A 25,000-nucleotide genomic window follows, 5' to 3' on the forward strand; every position below is an offset into this window, starting at 1 on the left:
TCATTATCATTATTTCAAGAAATGTCCCAATTACGGAATATGATCAGTTACCACTTATCGCCTTATCAAATATCGATTTTAATTGTGTTTTGTTTGTATCCAATTGAGATTTTAAGTCATTTTGTTGCCATTAAAAATAAGAATATGCCAGGCCTCTTTCTTGTTGCAATAATATTTTATCAATGAAAATATTCTGAAATCTAAAATGTCATTAAAATGCTGAAAATTATGAATTTCCATGCACATCTTTTATAGGATCTATAACTATTTCAAACGTTAAAATTTCTCGTCTTGAAATACATCCCTTAACTGTTCCTTGTTTTTGCCTACGTAAACTGAGGTCCATTAGCATTATTATTATTATTATTATTATTATTATTATTATTATTATTATTATTATTATCATTATATTATTATTATTATTATTATTATTATTATTATTATTATTATTATTATTATTATTATTATTATTATTATTATTATTATTATTATTATTTATTATTATTATTATTATTTAAATTATTATATTATTATATTATTATTATTATTATTATTATTATTATTATTATTATTATTATTATTATTATTATTATTATTATTATTATTATTATTATTATTATTATATATTATAATATTATTATTATTAATATTTATTATTATATTATTATCATCATCATCATTATTACTAATATCATCATCAACATAATCATCATCATCTTTATTAAAATTAATCAATTTCTTAAAATCGCTAATAAATATTTTATATTCTAAAATGAAAAAAAAATTGCAGAAAGATAAATGAAAATTGCACCTCCGTGAAATTTGGATCGAAATGAGAAGATAAGACCCAACAATATTTCAAACTGCTTATAACTGATATCAATTCCAAGCTGTTTCAAAGGGAAATTAAAAGACAAGGAATTTTTAATTGACCAACTGCTTATAACTGATATCAATTCCAAGGTGTTTCAAGGGGAAATTAAAAGACAAGGAATTTTTAATTGACAAACTGCTTATAACTGATATCAATTCCAAGGTGTTTCAAGGGGAAATTAAAAGACAATGAATTTTTAATTGACAATCTAAACTAGTAAAATATTATAATGATCTGATGTTTCTATTACAATTGTGAAACTATACTTTCGACTAGGAACAACTACATGCATAAGAGTTAATTTTCATGCACTCATGGAAATAAATCTAATATATACATAAACAATATATCTTCCCAAATTTAAAAAAATAAGAGAAAAGAGAAAAACAGGGAAAAAATATAAAACTAAACCATTTGGACTGGGTGACTCGGAATGGATATTAAATATGGTTAAATTATTTTCCCTGTTTAACAAAGTTAAACTAAAACATTCTTATGTAATTTTAAGGGGCAATGTAACTTATAAATAATATCCATTTATCATAACATTAATAGTAACATTAATTTCTATTATCAGTATTAAAACATTAAATTTATTACGAGTTATTCTTATATGTCTTTTGAATCAAGATACGTCAAAATACTTTTGGAAAAAATTTCGAGGGGACTGAATTTTTAAAAAAGAATAAATTTTTCTAAGTCAAATAAGGATCACAATAAAAATGCAAGACTTTATTTATGAAAGTTATCTCAGACTTTTTGAGTTTGAGTTCAAATTTATAACAAATTAATTATGGATAAGAATAATAAAATGACTGATGTCAATTCGTACTGAATATGAATCATTTACTCTCTATTTATAAAGACCCACTACAGACAATGATGAAAGAATTAATTTCAAACCCAATGCACAAAACGTTGACCTTTTATTAAGAATTTAATGATTACTTTGAAACTGCTTTTAAACAAATGTCAAGAGTTGCTGTTGGCTAGGGACCCCTTGTAAAGTGCTTTGAGCATGTTTAGTAGATATTGCGCTATATAAAAGCTCAACATTAACAAAATGTAAAAAAGGTCTTTCTTTTGATGGTCAATCCGAACAGAAAATTCATAACTTTTTCTTCATTTTCACAGATCTCCCAGAAGCAACAACAAACATTTCAAACAGAACAAGTGAGTTACATTTTTTTCCCATTACTTTTAAGCGGTTTACTTTGCCTTTGGAAATCTGTCATTTGGTCATTAACCAAAGCGCATTGAGAATTATATAATTTTGAAAATGCACTATACAAGTGTCATCTATCATATATATTATATGTATATTATATATTATATATAACCCTTTATCAGTCAGGATCGACTTGATGTCTTCTTGTAGTTTTCACAAAGAGAGCAGTAAAAGTGATGAGACTTTGGCTTCCAAAAAACACCTGGTCAGATCAATGCAACTGCTCTCTTGATAAATAAGGTTAAGTTTGCAAAACCAACTTATAAATCGTACAAGAAATTCTGATCTTGTCATCTCTTATTTCCCTTTGATACATCGGTAATAATAAAATCTCAAACTGGAGGTTTAAAAAAGCAGTTAAGCCAAATTTGCTATTAAAAATCAGTTTCTAAGTTTTGATAGAATACGTATGTAAAGGTGTGGGAAGTGAGGTGTTCAAGCCCTACATCGGACTGGCCCTTACACTGCCAAACACAGAAAAAGAATTTTAAAAGAATTAAATCACACATACCCATAGCTCATTTAGTGTCTAGTACTGTTAAATATCACACATAATTATTACAACATTGTAAAATTATTGTTAAACACAGCTTATTTCTATAAGTCAAGCAGGTAGATTGAAGTTGAAAAGAAAAAACTTTCCCTGTATTTCATTGAAGGTTGCAATCATGTTTATTTTTTAAATGCCGGAACAAAGTATTAACTGGGTGAACTAAATTGCACCAAAAAATAAAATAAAATAATAATAATAATACGATAAAACAAACCAAAAGAAAAAATAATATCTGGGCAAATAAAATTGCAAATGAGATCATGCTATTGAAAATTAATCTATAAAACCTAAATTATTCACCAGTGAGCGACCAGTTTTATTTGTATGATCGTTTTTATTTACATTTTTCCAATCTAAGAATTTTGCTTATTCTGAATATGAAAACATGCGGCTAGTCTCCCAGTAGGCCCATAATCTGTGTTTATTTTTTAAACTTTAAGTTTTCCATTTTCAAACAATCGCTTTTTCTTTTTTCGAAAGATTAAAATTGGGAAGTTCCATGAGTATATTTGATTACATCAAAGAGAATCATTTCATCGCTATCTTTGCTTGTATTTTGATTACCTCTGAAAGCTACAAAAGACAGAACGTCAGCACGAATTAAATATTCGCTTGTTTGATTTTTATTTCTTCAAAATGTAAGTATTATATCATCAATGTAATTTTGTTTCCTTTTTAAAATGCTTCAAAATCGACCCTAAAAAAATAATATTAAATGAATTCAAATTCACAAGACAAATCAAATTGATTCAATTGACAATTAAACACTCAAATACACTAAGGCAATTATCCCTAAACCTTCTTGAAATAAAAATTTGTCTCGATTTTTATGTCTAAGTTTTTTGTTTTTTAAAACTATTTTTTTTTAAAAGGATGAAGCAATTAAGGAACTACACTAATCATTGACAAAACTAAAAATGTAATCAAAATTAAGGCACTACTACTCCGTCTAACAACAAACTAAAACAAAAACTAAAAAAAATAATTTTTTTTTTAAAGACTGATAAAGGGTTTCCGTAGTTATTGAAGGGAAGCATAAAATAGAACAATGATACAAGATGTTCTTAATTAACAAACCAAAAAAAAAAAAAAGGAACAAAAACAAAAAAAAATAAAACATGAAACGGATGGGAAGACAAACTGTAAAGGAAATTGTTCGAGTGCAGGTCATGGTGAATGGGCCTGGACAGTCAATCTTGTCCAATAACTTAGGCTTGCCTAGTTGGTCTCTTAATAATGAACCTATTGTTTTAAATTGGAGAATATTTGGCCTTTATCTAAGAATTCGATTTTCTACTTAGAACCATCTGTAGAACCGTCACTGAACTGTGTCCCCTTCTGAATTTTTGATGTGCAACTGTGTACAGACCTATTGGTGCTAATCGGTGGTCACAAAACCTAAACAAGTGACCGATTAACATTCATTGGATTTGATGCAAACAATAGAAATAAAGAGAGGTCATTATTTAGAGGCAGTTTGATATAATTTTACCTATTTGTCCACAAAAAAATCCCACGATAGCTCTTTATACATTTTAGTTAAAGTAAAGGAAAGTTTATGATATTTATCATTTACTCATCTTTTGTTTTTGTTTTTTAATGAGCAGCCACTTCTATAACTGTTTTCTTGCATATGAACAAGCATTTTGATTTAAATTTTGATACAAATTAATCATTTTGTTTAATTTCTAATTTGTTCTTCAAAAAGTTACAATTTTTCAAGTCTAATTACTTTTTTTTTAAATCACATATCAGTTTATTTAAAATATACAAAATTTTAGCCTCAAAATAAGAGTAGATTTATCCTGGTTTGTTGATACATTAAAGTTATTTATCAGTGCATCATTTTAATTCCATCCTTTTCATTCAAACCCACAAATTAGAAATACATCGGATTGATTTTGTTACTTTAACTAACGCTTGATATTTACAATACAGACATCAACTTTAGTTCAAGTAATAATCCATAGGATGAACGGAGTTGACGTCACTCTGCTCTCTATAACTGTTTTTATACCGTTGGGTGATTAGTTGTCACTAAATTTTATCAATCAGGCTGTAAACGGTTAAGGTTTCATATAGATTTGTGTGTTGATACGATTTATCTGGTAGACAGAACAGGTGAGAATTTTACTTAAAATTCATAGCATCAACACATTTTTATTTTTAACATATTTATCCAATATCATCATTACCAATGCCCATTAAAAGTGCTAAATTGTTCTACAGAGTTACTTCGCCCCAACCTCTTCTCGCCCTATCTTTGAGCCTCATGCCCTTTGGATTTTAAAATAGATTCATTCAGCCTATAAAAGAAATTCAAAATTGAATCTCTCTTGGTAAATTACAAGACTGTTAAACGTGGATTGTCAAACATGAATGCGAAAAAGTGCCTTAATGGACCACCATTCTTCATGAACGAAAAAAAAAGCTTTCATATTTTTAGTTTATTTGTTCTCTCATTTGTTTGTTGAAGAGTGTTTTTTTATATTCTATCTTTTAATTTATTTATCAATATATCTCCACGACAACCAGTGACACAAATAATATCTTAGGTCGCCATTTTACAATTCATGAGTGAGGGGAGGTCTGATTCTACAGCAATTACAAGGTTAAGCCTTGTATTTGCAGCACAATCAGAGTAAATACAATTTTAAATATACTTTATATAGTATGATATATATATCCCCCTCTCCTCCTCAATCACTTTTTATCTTATAACTGCAGATATTACTAATTCAATTGAAATACTCCTTTTAAGAATATTTTCAGAAATCGCTCGCTATGTCATTTCATAGCCGCATTGATAAAAATTTATTTACTGTGGCAAACATTTTTTGTTCTCATAGTTTTTATATTTTAAAAGCGTTTTCAACCCCATTTACTTAGACTTGTATTGAAATCCATCAAACCAACTAGGCAAGCCAACCAAAAGACCCCCATGTTGAACTGTGCACTCAAGAACCTTTGCCCGTTGCCCTTTGCACTACGGCTGTAGCAGGGGATCTTCCTCTCCTGCATACAAAGGAGAGATCCAATCCGACTCACTCACCAAGGTGACAAATAAATGGTAGAAAATGAAATAAATAGCCACAAACGGAGCCACTTTTTCCCCAGTTTGGTACATGGTAATGTGCATAACTTCAATCCACCCCTTTTGGGTTAGGATCTGAAACATGGACATGAACGCCTGCAGAACAATGGTGGAAGGGAGGGACCGGGGGGAGAAGAAGAGGAAGAAAAAAAAGAGAGAAATAGGATTTGAGATAAACAAAGTTGAAATTATCATACATCACAAAATAGTGTCCGATCAAAATCAAGAATTTTCGGCCAGCACGTTTTATAAGCCAGCTTGAAATGCTGCATTACATTGAGTGCTCTGTCAAGTGAGTTAAATTATCAGATTGACAGAAAATAAGGGCAGAACACCGTGTTTTAAAAAGAAAATTTTAAAAAGTAAGTCATGAGTTGAAATGGTTAATCAAGCAGGTCAGGAAATGAGTTCAGTCAATTTAAATAAATAATTCATTCACTCTTCATACAATTAGAAAAATAAGATATTAATAAAAATAAATAATAGAAAAGGCTTAGGATGATGATTAGTTTGATTCAAACACACACAAAAATCCACGTGGTTAATTGATTCAGCCACACACAAAAGGTTACGAAAAGCCTGATAAAAGAGCTTGATCGTAAAATAAAATTTATTTTATCGTGTTGAAGAAATATGGCTGAGTTAGCATTTGTGTTTTCAAAAACAGCCACTACGATGATTTTGATAAGGGTGAAAAAGTAAATAAAATTGTGAAGGGTTAAGATCAGGTGAAGTGGATTATTATGGGTTTTCTTTAAATAACGTATTTGCATCATACATTATAAGTGAAACGAATGTTTGGTAGGGTGGATTATTTCCTTTTTTAATTTATCATTGAACGCTAAAAGTTAATTTTATTTGCTATGTGTTAAATTTCGGAAAAGTGACCACCAGCCAATCAAAAAAGTGTAAATTGTGAAAAAAAAACAATGGATGAATATTTGTTGGTTATTTCTATCAAGAGAAAATTAAAATTTGTAATATAAAATAAATTGTGTAGATAAATAAATGAAAAGCTACACATGATAAAATTTAAAACAGTGTCTGTCATAAGTGCCATCACAAAGTAATCAATTTCACACATATGGAGACAGTTGGTTGACAATGGAGTCTGAAGGAGGAAAAAGGCTTCTTCAACTGCACCTGTTACCAGGAGTGCTTGTAGTTAACTCAAAAGTTTGGGGTGATTGTGCAATAAAATATCTAAAATATATTATGCGCACTTTCAGGAGTGAATATATGACGGCTTAATAAAAAATCAATATAAACTTTAAAGAAAATTAGAAGTTCCTGTCTTTGAGAATACCTTTCATTGCCTTTCCCTGAAATGGTAAAATGTTTTTTAGAAGAAACATTGCAAAACCATAAGCAATATTCTCATCAAGAAAATGTGTTTATGAGAGCCAAAGCAGGAACTAGATAAGACGAGGCTTCGTTGCTACTGTTTTCATATAGAAAACCTGTCATGCTAATTACGGTGGAAACCCAATTTTATATGATTTGGGGGAGGGGGTGTTCTATGCTTTACAATCTAATAATGGATGCTTTTGTTGTTTGTTTATATATATATATTTTTTTTGTTGTTCATTTTTGTTTTTTTTTTTGATTATTTCCTTACTTTGTTGTTTTCTTTGTTTTTTGTTTTTTGTTTTGTTTTGTTTTGTTTTTTTGTTTGTTTTTTTTTGTTTTTTTCTTTGGTGTTTTTTGTTTGTTTTGTTTTGTTTCGTATATCTTATAAAAAAAAACTTTTTTGTTTGTCTTTTTTTTCTCAATTGTTTAGAATAATATTTCAATTTTCATTTAATATCAGTACATAAGACAAGATATAAAGGGGAAAACATCCACTCAGCAAGTTGCCCAAAAGAATTAAAGTGCTTCTAGCAGAGAAGAAGTGTGCTGAAAACGATAAGAATTATCTTAACCCTATTCCACTCCATGGGGTGGTTTTACACCCCAGCCCTATGTTTTTCACCAATAACTTTTGTATTTTTTGAGCTAGAAAGTTGAAATTTTATGTAATCGCTAATTGTTATATGATAATTGTGACCACAAAGTATCATTTATGTCAGTATAATATATTTTGAGTTATATAGGTATAAAATGTCAGATACCCTATTCATATCCGATGGGGTGTAAAACCACCCCATGACAATAAAGAGAAAAAAATGGAACATTCCTATTTCAATCCTATGGGGTGGTTTTACACCCCATCCTGTCTAATAGAAAATATAAGACTACACATATTCTAATCCAAGGGGGTGGTTTTACACCCCATCCTATGTATAGAGAAAACATGAGCAACTAAATCAAATACCTATATAAACAAGCAATAAACAGACAAGGATTTCATTAACCTATTTTGATAGTATTATATACATGTGTATACAAAACACACATGAAATAGAAAAACAATAACACAATAAGTAAAAACTGAGGCCATAATGAGTTTTATTTTTAAAAACCAAGTGAATTTTATTGAAATTAAATTTTATCTTTGGAACAAGTGAAATATAACACTGTGACAACTTTTATTTTATTTTAATTTTTGATATGTATGATATACTACACGCATATCAGTTAATTTTTTTAAAAACACGAAACATGAATTAGATTTATTTCTTCTCGTAACCAACTGGAAGAAATGAGTTTCAAAATCAAAATTTAATAAGGTAACAACAAAAATATTTCTTGTGGTTTGATTTATGTCTGACTAAAGACAATTCAGAGGTGAAAGCAAAGCTTGATTCTGATTTTTTTCAAATCCTTGCCATGTTTGAATTTCTCAGGAAGAAAACGTTTGACTCTACGAACTGTCCCAACTCCTGTCAATCCTTGCTTTCTGAGCCATAACAAAAGCTCTTTGTCCGTGATAAAATTATCAAAAGTAATATTTCTACCACTTTTGCAATATGGCATAGCTAATTCCTTGACAGTTTCTCTTCCTAAATTTGTCCTCCTTTCTCCATATTTTCCAATATAGGAAATTGCTCTCAGTGGATAAGCAGTCTTAGAATCACATATCCAGAATATTTTCAATCCATAATTATCCGGTTTGCTTGGTAAATATTGAAGAAACTTGACTCTCCCCTCCATGGGATTAATTACTCATCCACTGTAAGGTTCATGTCTGGAGTATAATATCTTAGAAAGTTGATTGTTGATGGTATCAAAAAGGTCCCTGATTGGCGCAAAAACATCTCTGGCCCTTCTGACTGTTCGAGTAGTCCTGTCGTCAAACCTTAGACTTAGAGCATTTGTTAGGTTCAGAAAACGCTTCATTGTCATTGTTGCTCTGGCCACAGGGTCTGCTGCAATGCCGCTCCATATTCTTGCCACATTGACCAGGTTCAAATTTCTTGCTCCCAAATGGTAATATAATCCAAGCAAAGCCATGATTTCTATACCGTCTGTCTTCACCCACATGTCACCCTGGCATCTCATCCCCTCCAAATTTGTAAATCTAACAATGCTAGAAATGACAAGTGGCGTAAAAAAGAGTAAAAACTGATAGCGGGTCAACAACACATTTGATGTTAACATTCCTTACATTATGAGATTTGACCTGTCTAAAAACATTACATTGCCTTTGCCTAAAGTTTTGGACAACAGGCTCTTCAGACCATACTGTTCCATCATTTGAAGTTAAAGTTTGTTTGAAGTTAAAGTTTGAGCTACTCCAGTTGGTAACGTTGTCAAAGTTGCATCTTCTTGAATATCCTCATCTCTGTCCTCAACTTCATCAACTAGCATTTCGGGATCTGAATCGTCTAGAATGGATGCAACTTCATCACCTTGGCTGCTGGCATAATCTAAAACGTCCCCATCATCCTCACCACCATCCTCTTCTAGATCATTCAGGGTTTGTACAATGACATCTGAAACATGAGATATCAAATAGGTGAAAAAAAAAAAAAAAAAAAAAAACATTTTTTTCCTTTCAAGTTATTGAGTAGGTACAACATATAAGACTATTATACTCTTGCAATAAAATTGAGCAGCTTCTCTCTTTTCTGAAGAAAGATCTCATATGATATTAAACATAAAAAATGCTTTTGGAGTCCAGCTAAAAATTGTACAGTAGAGAAGCTCCTCAAACGAAAGACAAACACACAGTTATTTTATCAGCTCCCTGCCAGACGTGGCATATTCTAGGAAAAGTGATACGGCTGGCTGGCCTGGTGTCTGTCAACACTTACTGGCTAAGATTTGTGCTACACTGCATGTCTGAGTCTGATTCGCACAGATAATTGTCAAAGTAGTGCAGTATCTTTATATGACCTATAGTAGTTGAAAGAGAGGTTAACCCTAACAAAACAAAACAAGCAAGAATAGATTCAGAATAAGGGACTTACCTGATGTAGGGTTGGAACTTCATTCTAAGAGTGATGGATCTGAAAGATGAACTGGCTGGAGATCAATAAAGTCTGAACTGTTTTCATCAGTTGTTGAGGGCACTTGAAATGCTCGAAAAATATTCCTATTTGCATCCGCCGCCATTTTCACTTCGTTTTGATTTTATTGTAATGAATGAATCAAATTAATACTCAAAACAAAATAGAACAACCTTAGGAACAGGGAGATAGGAGCATCTGCTCTGTGTTGTAATTATTGTAACAGGAACATGTGACAAACAGGAAGGGGAAGAAATGAAAAAGTTGGGTCAGAGTCATGGTGTGGAAAATGTAAAAAATAAAAATAGAACAAGCTGTGAAACAAAACTCTATTTCATTATCTCTATTCTTTGCCCTAATTATGGTAAAAACTGGCGGCATGAATAATAATAATAATAATAATAATAATAATAATAAATAATAATAATAATAATAATAATAATAATAATAATAATAATAATAATAATAATAATAATAAAAGCAATAATAATAATAGTTCTTTTCATATTTTCCTCTATTAACTTAGGGGTGCAAAACCACCCCATTGGATAAGAATAGGGTAAAAAGCTTTTTTCCTACCATTTGACTAGGGGTGTAAAACCACCCCAATGGAAAAGAATAGGGTAACTCACATTTTTTCTTATCATTGGAATAGGGGTGTAAATCCACCCCATGGGATATGAATAGGACTATGAAAATTGGGAGTGGAATAGGGTTAATAGTTAAACCAAAAAAAAATAATAGTCCTGATGGTGATGGCAGTAATGATGATGATGATGATGATGATGATGATGATGATGATGATGATGATGAATATGTTGCTGATGATGATGATGATGATGATGATGATGATGATGATGATGATGATGATGATGATGATGATAATGGTGAATATGATGATGATGATGATGATGATGATGATGAAGATTGTGATGATGGTGATAAGGTAGAAGATGATGATGATGATGATGACAACAATGATGATGATGTTCCATAAATTTCAACATCCTTAGATACTGAAAATATTACAGGAAAGAAAAGGAACAAAATGTTGAATAAAATTTCAAATTCGAACTCAAAATAAACAAAAGAGAGTAAAGTCTATATATGGAAAATAAAACCAATTAAAAAGCAAACTTAACAGTAACCGGAAAATTAAAGGCAGAAACAATTGAAAAGTTGGTCCAAACATAAAAATTCTTTTCAAGTAAAAACAAAATGAGATCTGGCATATTGAGTACACTGAAGACTTACAGTGAGACAATAGAAAGACATTATTGTTAAGAAAGCTGCAAGATGGACAAAAAAAATTATCTCTTTTTTTTTTCTTTTTCTTTTTCTTTGGGCCTTATGCAGTGTTTGAACAGGTAGACCATGCACAAAGATATGACACGTAAGATAAAGGATTAGAAAAAAAAATTAATAAATAACAAAACAAAACAAAAAATGGATGGCAAAAAGTGGAGGTAGAAAAAGTGCCCGTTATAGTCGTAGATTGATCACGATGTTAGCCATGCTAAAAATGGAACATGTTGACACAAAATTCATCCGAAAAGTTGTGCAAATACAGGAGTCAAGATTTGTGAGCCACGAATGTTAATGAAACTTTGGCTACAATCAAGGCAAGAATACGTAAATAGTCTAGCCCAGTTTTAGCTCAAATCAACCATTCATCCATTCAATGTTAAAGCAAATGTTAACAATAGAAACATCAGTCCGTTGTAATTGATTATTTGATGACTCGGCCATGCATGTGCGAGAGAAAACTTTTTTTTCTGTTTTTTTTTTTTTTTGTTCAGACAAGACACAGGCTCAAAACAGGCAATTCTTGAAAAGCCAGAACAGTGATGGAAGTTTTACTTTTTTTTTTTTAAAGATAAAACATGTTTGAAAAAAAGGAATCACTGAGACATTACAAGTTCAATGAGGGTTCAAGGGTCAAATTATCAAAGTTCATCATGACCCCTACTCAACTACTCACCACATTGACAAACATGTGGAAGACCATGAAATAAATGGCCACCAAGATCTGAATGCTAGTATCTGTGACCTTTGACATAAGGTCAAAAGACACGTCATTCCAGCCCTCGGAGGTCATAATCTGGAAGATGGATATGAGAGCCTAGCCAAGACCCCCAGGGAGGGACAAAGAAGAGACGACAGAAGCAATTGTAACGTAACATAATGAAAATCATTTGGTCAAAATAATGTAGAAAAAAAAATAATACAACAAAAAAAACGAATCATTTGTGGGATTTTTGTTTTCTTTCAAATGAATAAAATGTAATCTCTAGAGCTAGACTATATAGATACAAAAAAAGTAAAACAAAAATCAATATTTCTAATTTCATAACTTAAAAGATCAAATGAGAAATAAAATGTTTGATGAAAAGTTAAATGATTAAAATATATTTGCCAAATAAATTTGACTCTTCTTCCAATCAAATAAAAATGATACATGTCTTGTTTAAATTGGCTCTGAATTATTGCAGATTTGATCGGGTATATTATATCTAACACATATAATATAAATAATAGTATTTCCACTTCCTCATAGTTTTTTGTTTCAATTTTATCTCTGTTCACGACAAGATTTAACTGTGAATATGTGCGTTTGTTTTAAAACCAAACATTTTATTCAATAAATTACAAGTAACAGCAATCTGGATGATCTTTATGTTTATTTATGAAATAAGTTTACCGCTGGCTTAAAAAGAAATTAATAATTTAGGGATGGATACAACAGTCTTGTTTATTCGGATTTTGATTTATAGGTAAAAAAAAAAGAATAAAAGATGATTTGTTAACCTTTATAAACTTAACGCAACATTAACAATATTCATTAAATGACTTGTTTACATGAAAATAATGATATTTACAATCTAACAAGCATAGTTTAATTGTGAAGGTTTGATTGATCTGCCAAAACTTTGTTGAATGGCAAATAGTAGCAGTATATTGAGGTGAGTTTCCAGTGTCAATAGATATGGATCGTTGTCAATCAAAACATCCAGAAGTAAACATTAAATTGATTGTATATATAATATATCTAACAAAATCATGTCAATGCAAAGGACTTTTTATCTCTAACAACCAGCAAAGGACTTTTTATCGCTAACAACCAGCAAAGTGCTTTTTAACAAATCCTCCCAGGCAGTTTGGTTACATTTTATCAAGAGTGCCTTGTGGGGACGTAGACTATTTCTACCCTAAATAACGCTTACTAACAAACCCTAAAAGTCTGATCAAATGGTGAAGCTTATGGTTGTCATTTTCCATTCCTACATTATTAACTAAGCTAACAATCATATGATTAAATCTTATGATGTAGGATAATATGCATGACAAGTCACAGGTTGGAAAATGCTCTCGTTACAGTAAATATGCTCTATATTAAATATTATTTGTATTTACCATTCTCAAAACACGAGTGAAATTAAGACTTGTTGGAATTAGTAAAGTGTTTTGATAGCTACCTGACATATATTCCTACTATGTTGAGTGGATTCTAAGCCTTGGCCCAAAACACAACATACACGAATCATACAGTTTTATACCTTTGGTTCCCTTCTGACTACAAACCAGAAACTCAAGTCTTTGTTTACTCTTTTTTTTGGTTGTTTTTTTGTTTATATGTTTTGTTTTGTTGCGTTTTTTTTGTTGTTGTTGTTGTTGTTTTTTTTAAATTTCTTTCTAAATAAGTTATTAGACCAGCATTCATTTTAACGGAGTCTATCACTTTGATAAAAAAATTAAAAAGATGAACTACCATCTACTGAAAAATGTGTGTGTATTATTAGGATGAGGTTGAATTACTTTTAGACCAACTTTGAGTTCGATGCAATTAAAAGTCAGACGTCTTTACAGCGGGATGTCCATAGATGTGAATTTAGAATGTTTGCGTTAATCATGATATGAAACAAAGTCAACGGATAATAATGTATAGATAATCATCAAAGACATTGAAACAAGGAATAGAGAAAATTTATTCCTATTTCTTCAATAAATAATGCAAATTTATCAGCTGTATCTAAAATATTCATAAATTATGTACATTTAAAAAAAATATTAAACTCGTGAATTCAGGAAATTGATTGATTTAACTTTAAACAATTTATATCTAAAAATTATTATTCATTGTTTGTTATTTTCAGTTAAAATGTGGAATAACATGAAAAACAGTGTTTATTCATCTAAGAAATGGACTATCAATGTAAATACAATGCTATAACTCTTTGTAACACAAATAGATCATTTCTTTGAAGCATAAATATATCATTAATATATGTTCAATATTGCAAAAAATATACATCGTGTTATTTGACTTTTACTCTTATTATGTGACAATGTACATTTGTTTCTCTTACCTGTGGGAAACTCTCAAACTTGTCAAATCCTTCAATAAAACAGAACAGCTGTAAACTGATGCTGGAGGCGATGAACAGCAAAAACATTGTAAATAAGACAAGACTGCCCAGCTTCTTGGGTGGACCAAAGATCTGAAAGAACAAAACCATTGGAAGAACAGTGTTGTTTGTTTTGATTTGACTTTTACAGAGAGTTTTATCTCATATGGTTGGTGTAGTTTGTGCTTTGATTGGCATTATCATATCTTTAGAAAAAGAACTCAACTCAACTCTTCGTCAGGAAAGTTTTTATCACCATTGAATTGTCTTGTCTTACCCGCCGTGAAATGATGGGCAGATCTCTTTAGATCTGGTCAAAGTGGAATCAGTGTGAAAATGCTGCGTTCACGGTTTCGGATTACAATGTTGACCAAATGCAAAACCGCATTAACAAGACAATCTCTAATGTAATTTTCATACCGGAGACTCTCTTTATATCTTATTTTAAAATCTGATATAAACCACCCATCTTTTCCTAGGTATCTGCCATATGTGTAAAGGTTTCAGAATTCATCATTTTAAAATGGCTGAAAAATAAATTATCAAGTAATGTTGAGGATGTCTTATTTTCAAAGTTAAGACATAAATATAAGAATGTTTTCATAATCTAATTTGCAATTTCTAAAAAAAAAGTACAAAATAATCAGCAGATCATCTACCTTGAGCAGATTAAACACCCAGAAGGCAGTTTAGCTCTGAGTGCTGCAAGCTATTTTGAGTTTTTCAAATAAAATTGAAAAGATATTGTAAAGCATGAAAAAAGACTGTGAGCATACTTTTTTAAAAATTTAGATCAAATATTTAAAATCAATATGACTTGAAAACATGACAAATGAAAACTTTTTGTGGGATTTAGAAATTGACAACTCGATGATTTAATAAATTTCTATCCTTACCTTGAAGCAGAAACTCTCCAGCATTGGAGATGCCTTGATAAGCCGTACAAGTCTCATTACCTAAAACGGAAAAAAAATGATTATAACTTCAATGAAAATTTCATAAATCTGTTACTTCTTTTAAAAGCGAACAGTTTTTGATGAAAAGTTCACTCTTGTCACCATGAAAATACAACGACAGAAAAGCTCTTACATTTATAGTGAAGGACTAGTATAGCATTTTACCTGAAAGCATGTAAGGGGAGTACGATACAGATCGGGGATGATATGCAGAGTGGTCCCCACCACCAACACCAACTCAAACACTTGCAAAGACCTTTTGAGGTAACCACGTAAACCTAGGCACCATATCTTGAACACAGCTTCCAGATTAAACAGAACTGTGAGGACAACCTGAAAAAAAATCAATTCACTTACATTTTTAAAAAATCGGGTTTCTAACCTTTCATAATTAGAAATTTTTTATTTTTTTTAAAAAGACAATTCAGGTCATCAGTTTTTGTATGAAAAAAAATTAATTTAAGCTTCTGTATAATCAGATTTTATAAAATAGACAATTAATCATGATATATTTTCATAATCTTTTTTTTTAAATAGAAGGCACCGTGTAGCCAGTTTATAAAAATTTGAACAAAACAAATCAATATGAACTTTTGCATAATCAGAGATAAACAAAAAATAACAGAGAATCAATCATCATGATAATATATTTTCATTTTGAATACATACATATGTACAATCATACAAATAAAAAGAACTATTTGATAAACCTCTGCATAGTAAAATCCATCCAGTTTATCTTCAGGTTTCTTAGTGCTGTGGTCAAACTTCAGACTGGCTGCAATGCTGGCATCCACTAAAACCAAGAGAAGAATAAGAGTGTTGAAAAAGTTGGAACGGACAACCCTCTGAAAGATGGGAGGTGCCACACCGATGGTCTTGTTTTCATCCACCATTACAAGTTTCCACGTGCCACTGTCATTGTGTATCACCTGGGAATTAAGACAATTTTTTTCAAATTTTGAAGAATTATCGTTACTATCATAATTTAAAAACTAAAAGATTAAAAGTTTGAGGTTTGATTTTGTTAACATTTTGTATGGAACTCCCAAAACTTGAAATCAGACACCTATTATTTTTCTTTTTAATCCTTTTTCTTTTTTTTTAAATTAATAAAAAAGTTTTAACCCGTAATCGAACATTTAAGGTTTATAAAATAAATAATAAGCTACAATATGAAATATGATAACATCATTTACAATTTTTTCATGTATCTATGCAATAAACAGAGGATAAAACATCCAATGATACGAGTTTGATCCCCTAGATGCCACATACTGAAATACAACATCAACCAATCGAATACCTAATATAACATGCTTGTTGAAAAAGCAAGAAACTTCCTCCAATGAAAACAGAATTGGAATACCAAACTTGAAACCAAAATCTGATGCATCCAAAAATGCCACAGCTGACTGTCCTCTGTCTATTGGGGAATTTAAAAAGCTGAACAGATGTACACCTGCTAGACCACTCCGATCACAAAATAAACAAGTGATTAATGTTCCAATATGTAAACTGTCCGCTCACAAAATAAACAAGTGATTAATGTTCCAATATGTAAACTCTCCGCTCACAAAATAAACAAGTGATTAATGTTCCCATCTGTAAACTGTCCGATCACAAAATAAACATGTGATTAATGTTCCAATATGTAAACTGTCCGATCACAAAATAAACAAGTGATTAATGTTCCAATATGTAAACTGTCCGCTCACAAAATAAACAAGTGATTAATGTTCCCATCTGTAAACTGTCCGATCACAAAATAAACAAGTGATTAATGTTCCAATATGTAAACTGTCCGATCACAAAATAAACAAGTGATTAATGTTCCAATATGTAAACTCTCCGATCACAAAATAAACAAGTGATTAATGTTCCAATATGTAAACTCTCCGATCACAAAATAAACAAGTGATTAATGTTCCAATATGTAAACTGTCCGATCACAAAATAAACAAGTGATTAATGTTCCAATATGTAAACTGTCCGATCACAAAATAAAGAAGTGATTAATGTTCCAATATGTAAACTGTCCGATCACAAAATAAACAAGTGATTAATGTTCCAATATGTAAACTGTCTTCAGTCGGGGCCCCAAAAGTATGGAACAAATTAGAATAAAGAAATCAAAGGCACCTCCGAGCTCAGTTATCTTAGGAAACTTTTGAAAACATTTCTATTCAGGCAGGCTTTTGAGTGGTAATGGTAATAGTCTTTGCATTTTATGTTACCTTTTGTCTTTGTAAGTGTAAAGTCTTAAAGCGCTTTGTAAATTCTACGCACTGTCAAATTAATTATTATTTACATTACAAGATCGTTTTTCTTTCTAAAAATAATAAAATAATAAATAAAATTCTCTTTATTCATCCCCAATAGGAAATTTCTCTTAAGGGTCTATTCCAAGGGAAGACTGGAATAACCCAGGCATCAGCCGCAGTGCAGCGCCGCGAAATGAGCTAGGGCTAGGTGACTTGGTCAAGGCCACACAATGAGGCGGGTAGTCGAACTTGGTACCTTTTGGGTACGAAGCAAAGACTGTACCGCTGAGCCACGCTGCCTCTATAATGGCACTTACTTGACTGGCATCGGATTCTGGGGCTCCACCACGACTACCCCACATCTGTTGAAATTGTACTCTGATCTCAGCAAACGTCTCAATGATGACAGCAATAAATACATTCTGTTTGGATGAAGAAAAGTGACATGATTATATAATATCTATAACATAAACATTATTTCATCTTTAAGAAGCACTTTTCAATACAAGAAATACTAAACTACCCGAGGTCGTAGACCGCAAGAACATTGAAAAAAATGAATCCAATGGCTTTTCTGCATAAATCCTTCATAAACTAAACGAATTATTTTTTTAAAAGCTAATATAAGAATACATCTACTTGTTATGTATTCATTTATTATCATTGTTAAAGTTACATTATTTATGAATTATTAATATGACGACTCACAATTGTAACTGTTGTGACTGATTCTACTTTGTTAAACAATTTTTTAAAAGAGTAACGTCTTCAAGTTGTAACTACAAAATGAAAAGTTTGTGTTTGAGACTTATTTATATCATAATCAAACCTTATCAATCACCATCAACTGAAAACATTATGCTACTGTAATAAAATTTCCCATAAAATGCATCTTCCAACATCAACACAATAGTCCTAGAACAAACGAAGGATTCATAAAAATCTAACCGCAAGAAGAAAAGCATTAATGACATTCGTCTCACCTTCACCAGCCATGCCAAGAAAAAGATGAGAGAGAGAAAATACAAATAGGCTTTCCAGGCGTGTAAGCTGTCCAATGCATTGTACATGAGTAGAACCCATCCCTCTTGAGATGCAGCTTGATATACAGTAAACACACTGGAGGCTGTCAACATTGACAACAACAAAATTAACTAAATTAACTATTTTTCCAATGAAAATGAAATAAAATTTAATTTTTTAATACTTTTTTTTTAAATTATAATTTTTTTTAAAGTTAAATAAATAAAAAATAACAACAACAACAACAATAAATAATAATAATAATAATAATAATAATAATAAATAATAATAATAATAATAATAATAATAATAATAATAATAATAATAATAATAATAATAATAATAAATTTTAATTTTTTATTAATCAGGTATTAGGTCAGCAATAATTAGATGAATAAAATTGAGTTTAAATGTGAAGCGAGTGCTCTACCAACTGAGCTACCAGGACCCCCATTCAGGGTTTTATACATAAAACATATTATAATTTACAACATTACTTTTTCTACTTTTCTACTCTTTCTCTGAACACTATTAACATTAAGCCCTGTGACAACAAATTTTTTTCAAAATTTAAAACAGACAGTCATGTTGTATGGTAATAAGATAATGTCACTTAAGAACGACATAGAAACGAAATATTCGACTAACGTAAATGATCAAATCCATTGTATGGTAATAAGGTAATGTCACATAGAAAGGAAATCTTCGACTAACGTAAATGATCAAATCCATTGAATCCCATGACCTCGGGGCTCATGGTGAGTTCCAGGCAAACCATGTCATTCCGACAATGGTATCCTGCCTCTGGGTCCACGGAACAAAATGTATCAGGAACTGCCAAGTCAAACAGAGATACGTTTCTGGAAAGGAAAATAACAATTAATAATAAATGATACTTGTCGAGTGCTTTCCACGAACCAAACATCTCAAAGATAATGAATTACAATATGAACACCGGTAATCAAGTTAATCATGTAAATAAAGAAACATATTGATAAAATAATATCATATAAACATTACGGTCGGCATGGTGTAAAATGAAGCGGAATATCAACAACCGAATTATCAACAGCAGATTGTCAATCATATCACAATGTCAATGTTATCTTATGTCTAGGTAAATAGAACTAAAATAAATAAAAAATAAAACTGATATAACATACAAAAATACTACATTAATACTATTTTGAGAAACATGTCTTTTCACATTACTACATGTTAACAAAAAAATATTTGCTTTTTCGCTTGAGTCATTTTTTTATTCTTAACAGTGTATTTTATTCCTATTCAGGCAGGCTTTTGATTGGAAATAGTATTTGCATTTTGTGTCAGCTATTGTCTTTGTATGTGTAACGCCTTAGAGAACTTTGTGGATTCTACGCATTATATAAATCAATTATCATATTATATTATATCATATTCAATTGGTCACAAACTAGCCTTGTAAACAATTGCGCTGGCAGTTAGCCAGAATATAAATCAGACAAAAAGTTACCCTGCTTCAGTTCCATTCCGGACACATCTATGCTTCATTTTGCCAAAAAATTGGACACCCAAGAAACCGTACAGTTGCATAAAGAACAAGAAGAATATCGTTACATTGTAGATTTGTTGACTCGACCGCCTGAAATATAAAAGAATAGCAAACGTCAAGGGGATTTTGAAACAAATATAATCTGGTTGATTGGAATCAAATTATTTCTCATGGGCCAAAAATAATCAGCTTTTTTATTGGAAAAAAAAAAGAGAAATATTCAATATTCAAAAGTGAACAAGACTTCATTTTTCATGAGGATCAAGTTTTCCATTGTTTAACCTTTTCTCTGTGATTTATTGTGCTACATTTGTTCTTTTTGGGAGTTTCTTTTTGTGTTTTAATTTGTGTGTGTGTGTGTGGGGGGGGGGGGGGGGGGGGTATTTTCCTGAGAGGATTTGAAAAGTTACTGACTTTATTTTATGCACAAGCCACTTTCTCTTTAGACTTTCTTTGGCGGGGGATGAGGTTTTCCTTTTTGTTTTGTATTTTATTTTTTTTTTGGTTTCTCTCTTTAGTCTGTGGACATCATCTTCCAAATAGCATCTTTAAAACTTACTTGAAAATAGAATTAATCCTATTTTTTGGAAGTTGAAATTTCAGGAAATGTCTTAAAATTCTCAACAGAACCAGTGGTCTAGGAGCCCGTATGATCTTGAAAATAGCAGCCACAGAGTTCAACGTTGGAGCTATGGCAATTTCATAAACCTGGGGAATAGAGCATCACATTCAATCAGAAAAAAATACATCAATCTGAATATCTTAAGCACTTTCATCTGAATTAATTAGTATTAACATATTGCTTTTTTATGGCTTTCCTTCTCTCATTAAAGTACATCGCTGTCCGTTTCAAGTTCGCTTAACCATCATTTTCCAGATTTTCAACAACAAAAAAACATAATCATCGGACATAAGAAATGAAAAAATATTTTTTTAAAACTCTTAACTCAAAAGGAATAAGTATATGCTATACATAATTTTGTTCAGCAAAACAAGCGGTACAACACAGCATTAAGTTCTTATAAATAACTAGATAACAAAAATAATTCTTCAAATTTTGTTATGTAAAAAATAAATCTGAATAAATAAAATGTTGGTTGTTTAGTAACGAAGGTGACAATTTTCCTAAAAGAGGAATAAAATCAAAACCTAAGAACACAATTTGTGGAAAATAAAACTGTGAGCATGCAAGAGATAGAGACTCATATTGATCTGGATCATTCATACACTTGTATCTTCTGTCCTGCAGATTGCAGTTGCTATTATTAATTGTCACATTTTAAAATGATTTGTAATATAAAGCATCACACATAGCTAAATAATATTGTCGCAAAAATGTTTCCCTCCCAGTTGTGAGGCAGATAATTTTGAACTCTATCTTCTACTTGACTGTTTGCAAGTGCAGACATTGAATAATACTGATAATCAATAAAAAGTAAAAGAATAAATAAATATGAGCATTTATATAGCGAATTTCCATGGATTAACCAAGCTCAATACGCTTCACAATGTTTCATTTATTCTCCCAATAAGCCATATGAAACAATATTTCCATTTCCTACAGTAACTATTCCCATTTAATGTTGCTCCGTCCCCTACCGTCCGCTAAGAGCCCTGTCACGCCTTACGAGAAAAAGGGAAATAATCTGTCCAAAACAAGCACCATAAATAATACCATTTTCAAAGAGCAATGTCGCAAAATCTTAAGACATGGTGATAGGTTTGGGTTGTCAACTGACTTTTCCCCATGTTCTAGTGGTGTTAAATATGTGATATAATTTTCCCCTACAGACCACATTCTTTTTCCATCGTTCCCCTACCGCCCAAAGCCCGATCCCCAACCGACCATCCGACCTTACAACTAACAGAACATTTTTATGATGCATACAATTTGATAAACAGCAGAATAACAAGAAAGGCTGTACTGTAAATATCGTCGTAAGTATACAGTAATGATTTATTTATTCATTTTTTAAAAAAGCTTAAAATTCTCGCTCGAGGCTCTTTAAAATGTCTACCTGCAAAGGAAACATTAATAAAGTAACAATGATGAGGACAAGACATGACAAGCAATTAAAAAAAAAGAAACATTAAATTGAAAAAAGAATATCATCGAGCCCTTCCTCGTCAAGGCCTTCAATGCTATCATGTTGGCTTTTTTAATGTAACCAGTGCTTGCACCGGCCGTAAGACAAGAAACATGTTCATCTTACCTGAACAAAAGTTGTCAATTTGAGAAAGTTTTCGCTACAACTTGCTATTTTGACAGTATGTGGTGGCGGAAGCAGTCTTCGTAAATGATGTAATCGGGTTGTTACAACTAAAGTCATTCAATTAAAGACGTAACAAAACAAAAAAAACTCTCTATTTGGTCGGTCGGGGAAATGGTCGGTGAGGGAAGGGATGACTCTAGCTTTCCTTTTTCTGTTAACATTTTTTTAATAGCCATCACTGTCTGTCACCAGGTACTTATTCACACATAAGTCAAGTGGGATAATGTGTGTAAAGTGGCTTATCTAAGGACACAGCATTGGGACCAAAATTTTCCACAATCAATGTCACCCATCCAGCCATCATCACACCTGACATTGCTTGACTTTTGTCACAAGACAAGACACTATACTGTTGAACCACCAAGCCATACAAATAAAAATGACCAAGAGAGAATGGCAGAGTGTGACATGTACTGTGATAAAAACTCCAATTGTTATGGGCTCATTCTTGTCATGGAAACACTCTCATACCAACGCAAAAGCGCTTAGACTCTGATGTTTCCGAATGGCAGGGCTATATAAGATTTCAACATTATTATTTAGCATTATTATTATTAAAATATTTTCCATTACAACAATGTTAAAGCAAGCCCATAATTGGGCTCGACTATCAGACCTGTAAATAAGTACACATTGATAGAGATAGATTTTTAATTGATTTTAATACTGAGGGATAGAAATGAAACGCCTCCCCCCCCCCCCCCCCCCTCCCCCTCCAAAATAAGGAAAGTGGATTTGTTTTTTGTTTTTTAAAAGAAAAAGGCAATATATTAAAAGATAAAAGAGTGAACAAACCTGCAAAATGACGGAACCCCAGAGACAAATGACCATGACCGTGTCAAACTGACACCATCGGTCCCGCAGAAACGGAGACTCACCCTGCATCAAAAGATGAAAATAAATTATAATTTGAATCAGAGATCATTTAAATAAATTCAATAAACATGCACATTTATACATCAGGTGATTCAAAAGTCCTGTCGAGATTCATACCTTGAATTGAAAAACTGAACACTGCATCTGTGAGACATGTGATGGTAGACAGGGCATAAGAAAGTTTGCGTCCCCATCTCAAACATCACTGAATAGACATGGCCGTTTTTCACAGCATGAGCAAAGTTGTTTCTAGTTAGTTATGGTTTGAATTGGGAAAAATTCCCAATAGCTCAGTTGGTAGAGTACTCGCTTCACACGCAATGGGACTGAGATCAATCCCAGGTGCAGTTGAGATCTTTTTCTGAGCCCCCTGTCCACCCAGCAGAGAATGGGTAGCTAACTGTTAGATTTAGCGGAAAGTACTTTGCGATAGAGTAGCATCCTATCCAAAGGATAGCGATCAATTGCTATTGTCCGTTTCATGCTATAGAAACCGGGATTAACTCCAACTCCATGGGCCTAATGGATCTGAAGGACATTTCTTTTTTAATGGTTTGAATTCAAATTCTAAAGTAGGTTGTATAAAGTATAATCAGTGATGATAACGGCAATTCATCAAAAAGGAAGAAATTGCATCAGTCCATCGATCAGTCTCAAACCATATATAAACAAAAATAAAATATAGTTTCATAGTGAAGTAATATTATATAAAATATTACTACTACTAGTAGTGCACATCCGTTCTTATTATTAAGCATAACTTTTTGTACATTTAAAATGTTTTCCACAAAACAACCGTTTGTTTTCATCTCTGAGTTTTTCACAAGATGCAAACCATGACGGGACTTTTGAATCACCCGAAATGACAGTTTTCCATGGCTCCACCATGCTCACTGGGTCTACAATGCGTCATTCATTCCATCAGCAATCCAAATGCAGACCATAAGTGGTAGCCAACAAAATTGTATAAAATTTTTTCATGGAACATACAGCATCTATGTTTTAAGTCAATATGTTTACATATGATGCAAAATAATGAAAAGAGTAAAAAGAATTTTGGCGATATTGTCGGACATTTCATAGGTCTGCATATGGAACCAAATTTATATCTTATTGACTATGTCACCTGTCAGGGACCTTATTTCTACTAGCATTCTCACAATATACGTTTTTTGCTTTAGATCATGTTCTAATAAACACCTGAAATAAGTTTGACAACAGTTTGCGTGATGTACGATTCTTGAGCACAGAGTGCCTAGGCCAGAGTGATAATCATAAACCATCCAGTTTCTGACCATACTCAATATGCTTGACTTTGATACGAGATGTTGACACCTCAGAATTTTCAAAGACTCCTTTTGGACGATGCATCACATTTTGTCGGTCAAGAAAACATAAATGCAGATCTGTCACTCTAACAACCTGGCCCTTGAGTGACAACATTACCAGGTCATAGGCAGGCCCTTGAGTGACAACATTGCCAGGTCATAGGCAGGCCCTTGAGTGACAACATTACCGGGTCATAGAC

At 31.6% G+C, this 25,000-nt stretch overlaps 1 protein-coding gene and 1 long non-coding RNA gene across 9 annotated transcripts in view; one reads left to right on the forward strand and one right to left on the reverse strand.

The window, feature by feature from the left end:
- Positions 1–16,387, forward strand: part of LOC144956015 (uncharacterized) — a 29,292-nt gene extending 12,905 nt beyond the window's left edge. Inside the window, exons 2-3 of the long non-coding RNA XR_013641852.1 lie at positions 2,009–2,047; positions 16,248–16,387. This is a non-coding gene — a long non-coding RNA (uncharacterized LOC144956015). The remainder of the gene's footprint in view (positions 1–2,008; positions 2,048–16,247) is intronic.
- Positions 1–25,000, reverse strand: part of LOC144956012 (sodium leak channel NALCN-like) — an 89,240-nt gene that overhangs the window by 59,251 nt on the left and 4,989 nt on the right. For 4 of the 8 annotated variants that reach the window (XM_078886294.1, XM_078886291.1, XM_078886296.1 and 1 more), the window contains exons 4-14: positions 23,392–23,475; positions 20,883–21,031; positions 20,285–20,413; positions 19,504–19,649; positions 18,750–18,892; positions 18,084–18,188; positions 16,213–16,434; positions 15,668–15,835; positions 15,443–15,502; positions 14,508–14,639; positions 5,708–5,845 (exon numbers count right to left, since the gene is read on the reverse strand). In XM_078886294.1, the coding sequence (XP_078742420.1) occupies positions 5,708–5,845; positions 14,508–14,639; positions 15,443–15,502; positions 15,668–15,835; positions 16,213–16,434; positions 18,084–18,188; positions 18,750–18,892; positions 19,504–19,649; positions 20,285–20,413; positions 20,883–21,031; positions 23,392–23,475 (1,476 nt within the window). Of the gene's footprint in view, positions 1–5,707; positions 5,846–12,121; positions 12,263–14,507; positions 14,640–15,442; positions 15,503–15,667; positions 15,836–16,212; positions 16,435–18,083; positions 18,189–18,749; positions 18,893–19,437; positions 19,452–19,503; positions 19,650–20,284; positions 20,414–20,882; positions 21,032–23,391; positions 23,476–25,000 lie in introns of those variants that run through there. The other 4 variants (XM_078886293.1, XM_078886289.1, XM_078886290.1 and 1 more) reach the window with 2 other exon arrangements.

The sequence above is a fragment of the Berghia stephanieae genome, chromosome 10 (assembly GCF_034508935.2).
Source record: "Berghia stephanieae isolate SIO BIC M18660-M18661 chromosome 10, UCSD_Bste_1.3, whole genome shotgun sequence".
Classification (NCBI taxonomy): domain Eukaryota; kingdom Metazoa; phylum Mollusca; class Gastropoda; order Nudibranchia; family Aeolidiidae; genus Berghia; species Berghia stephanieae.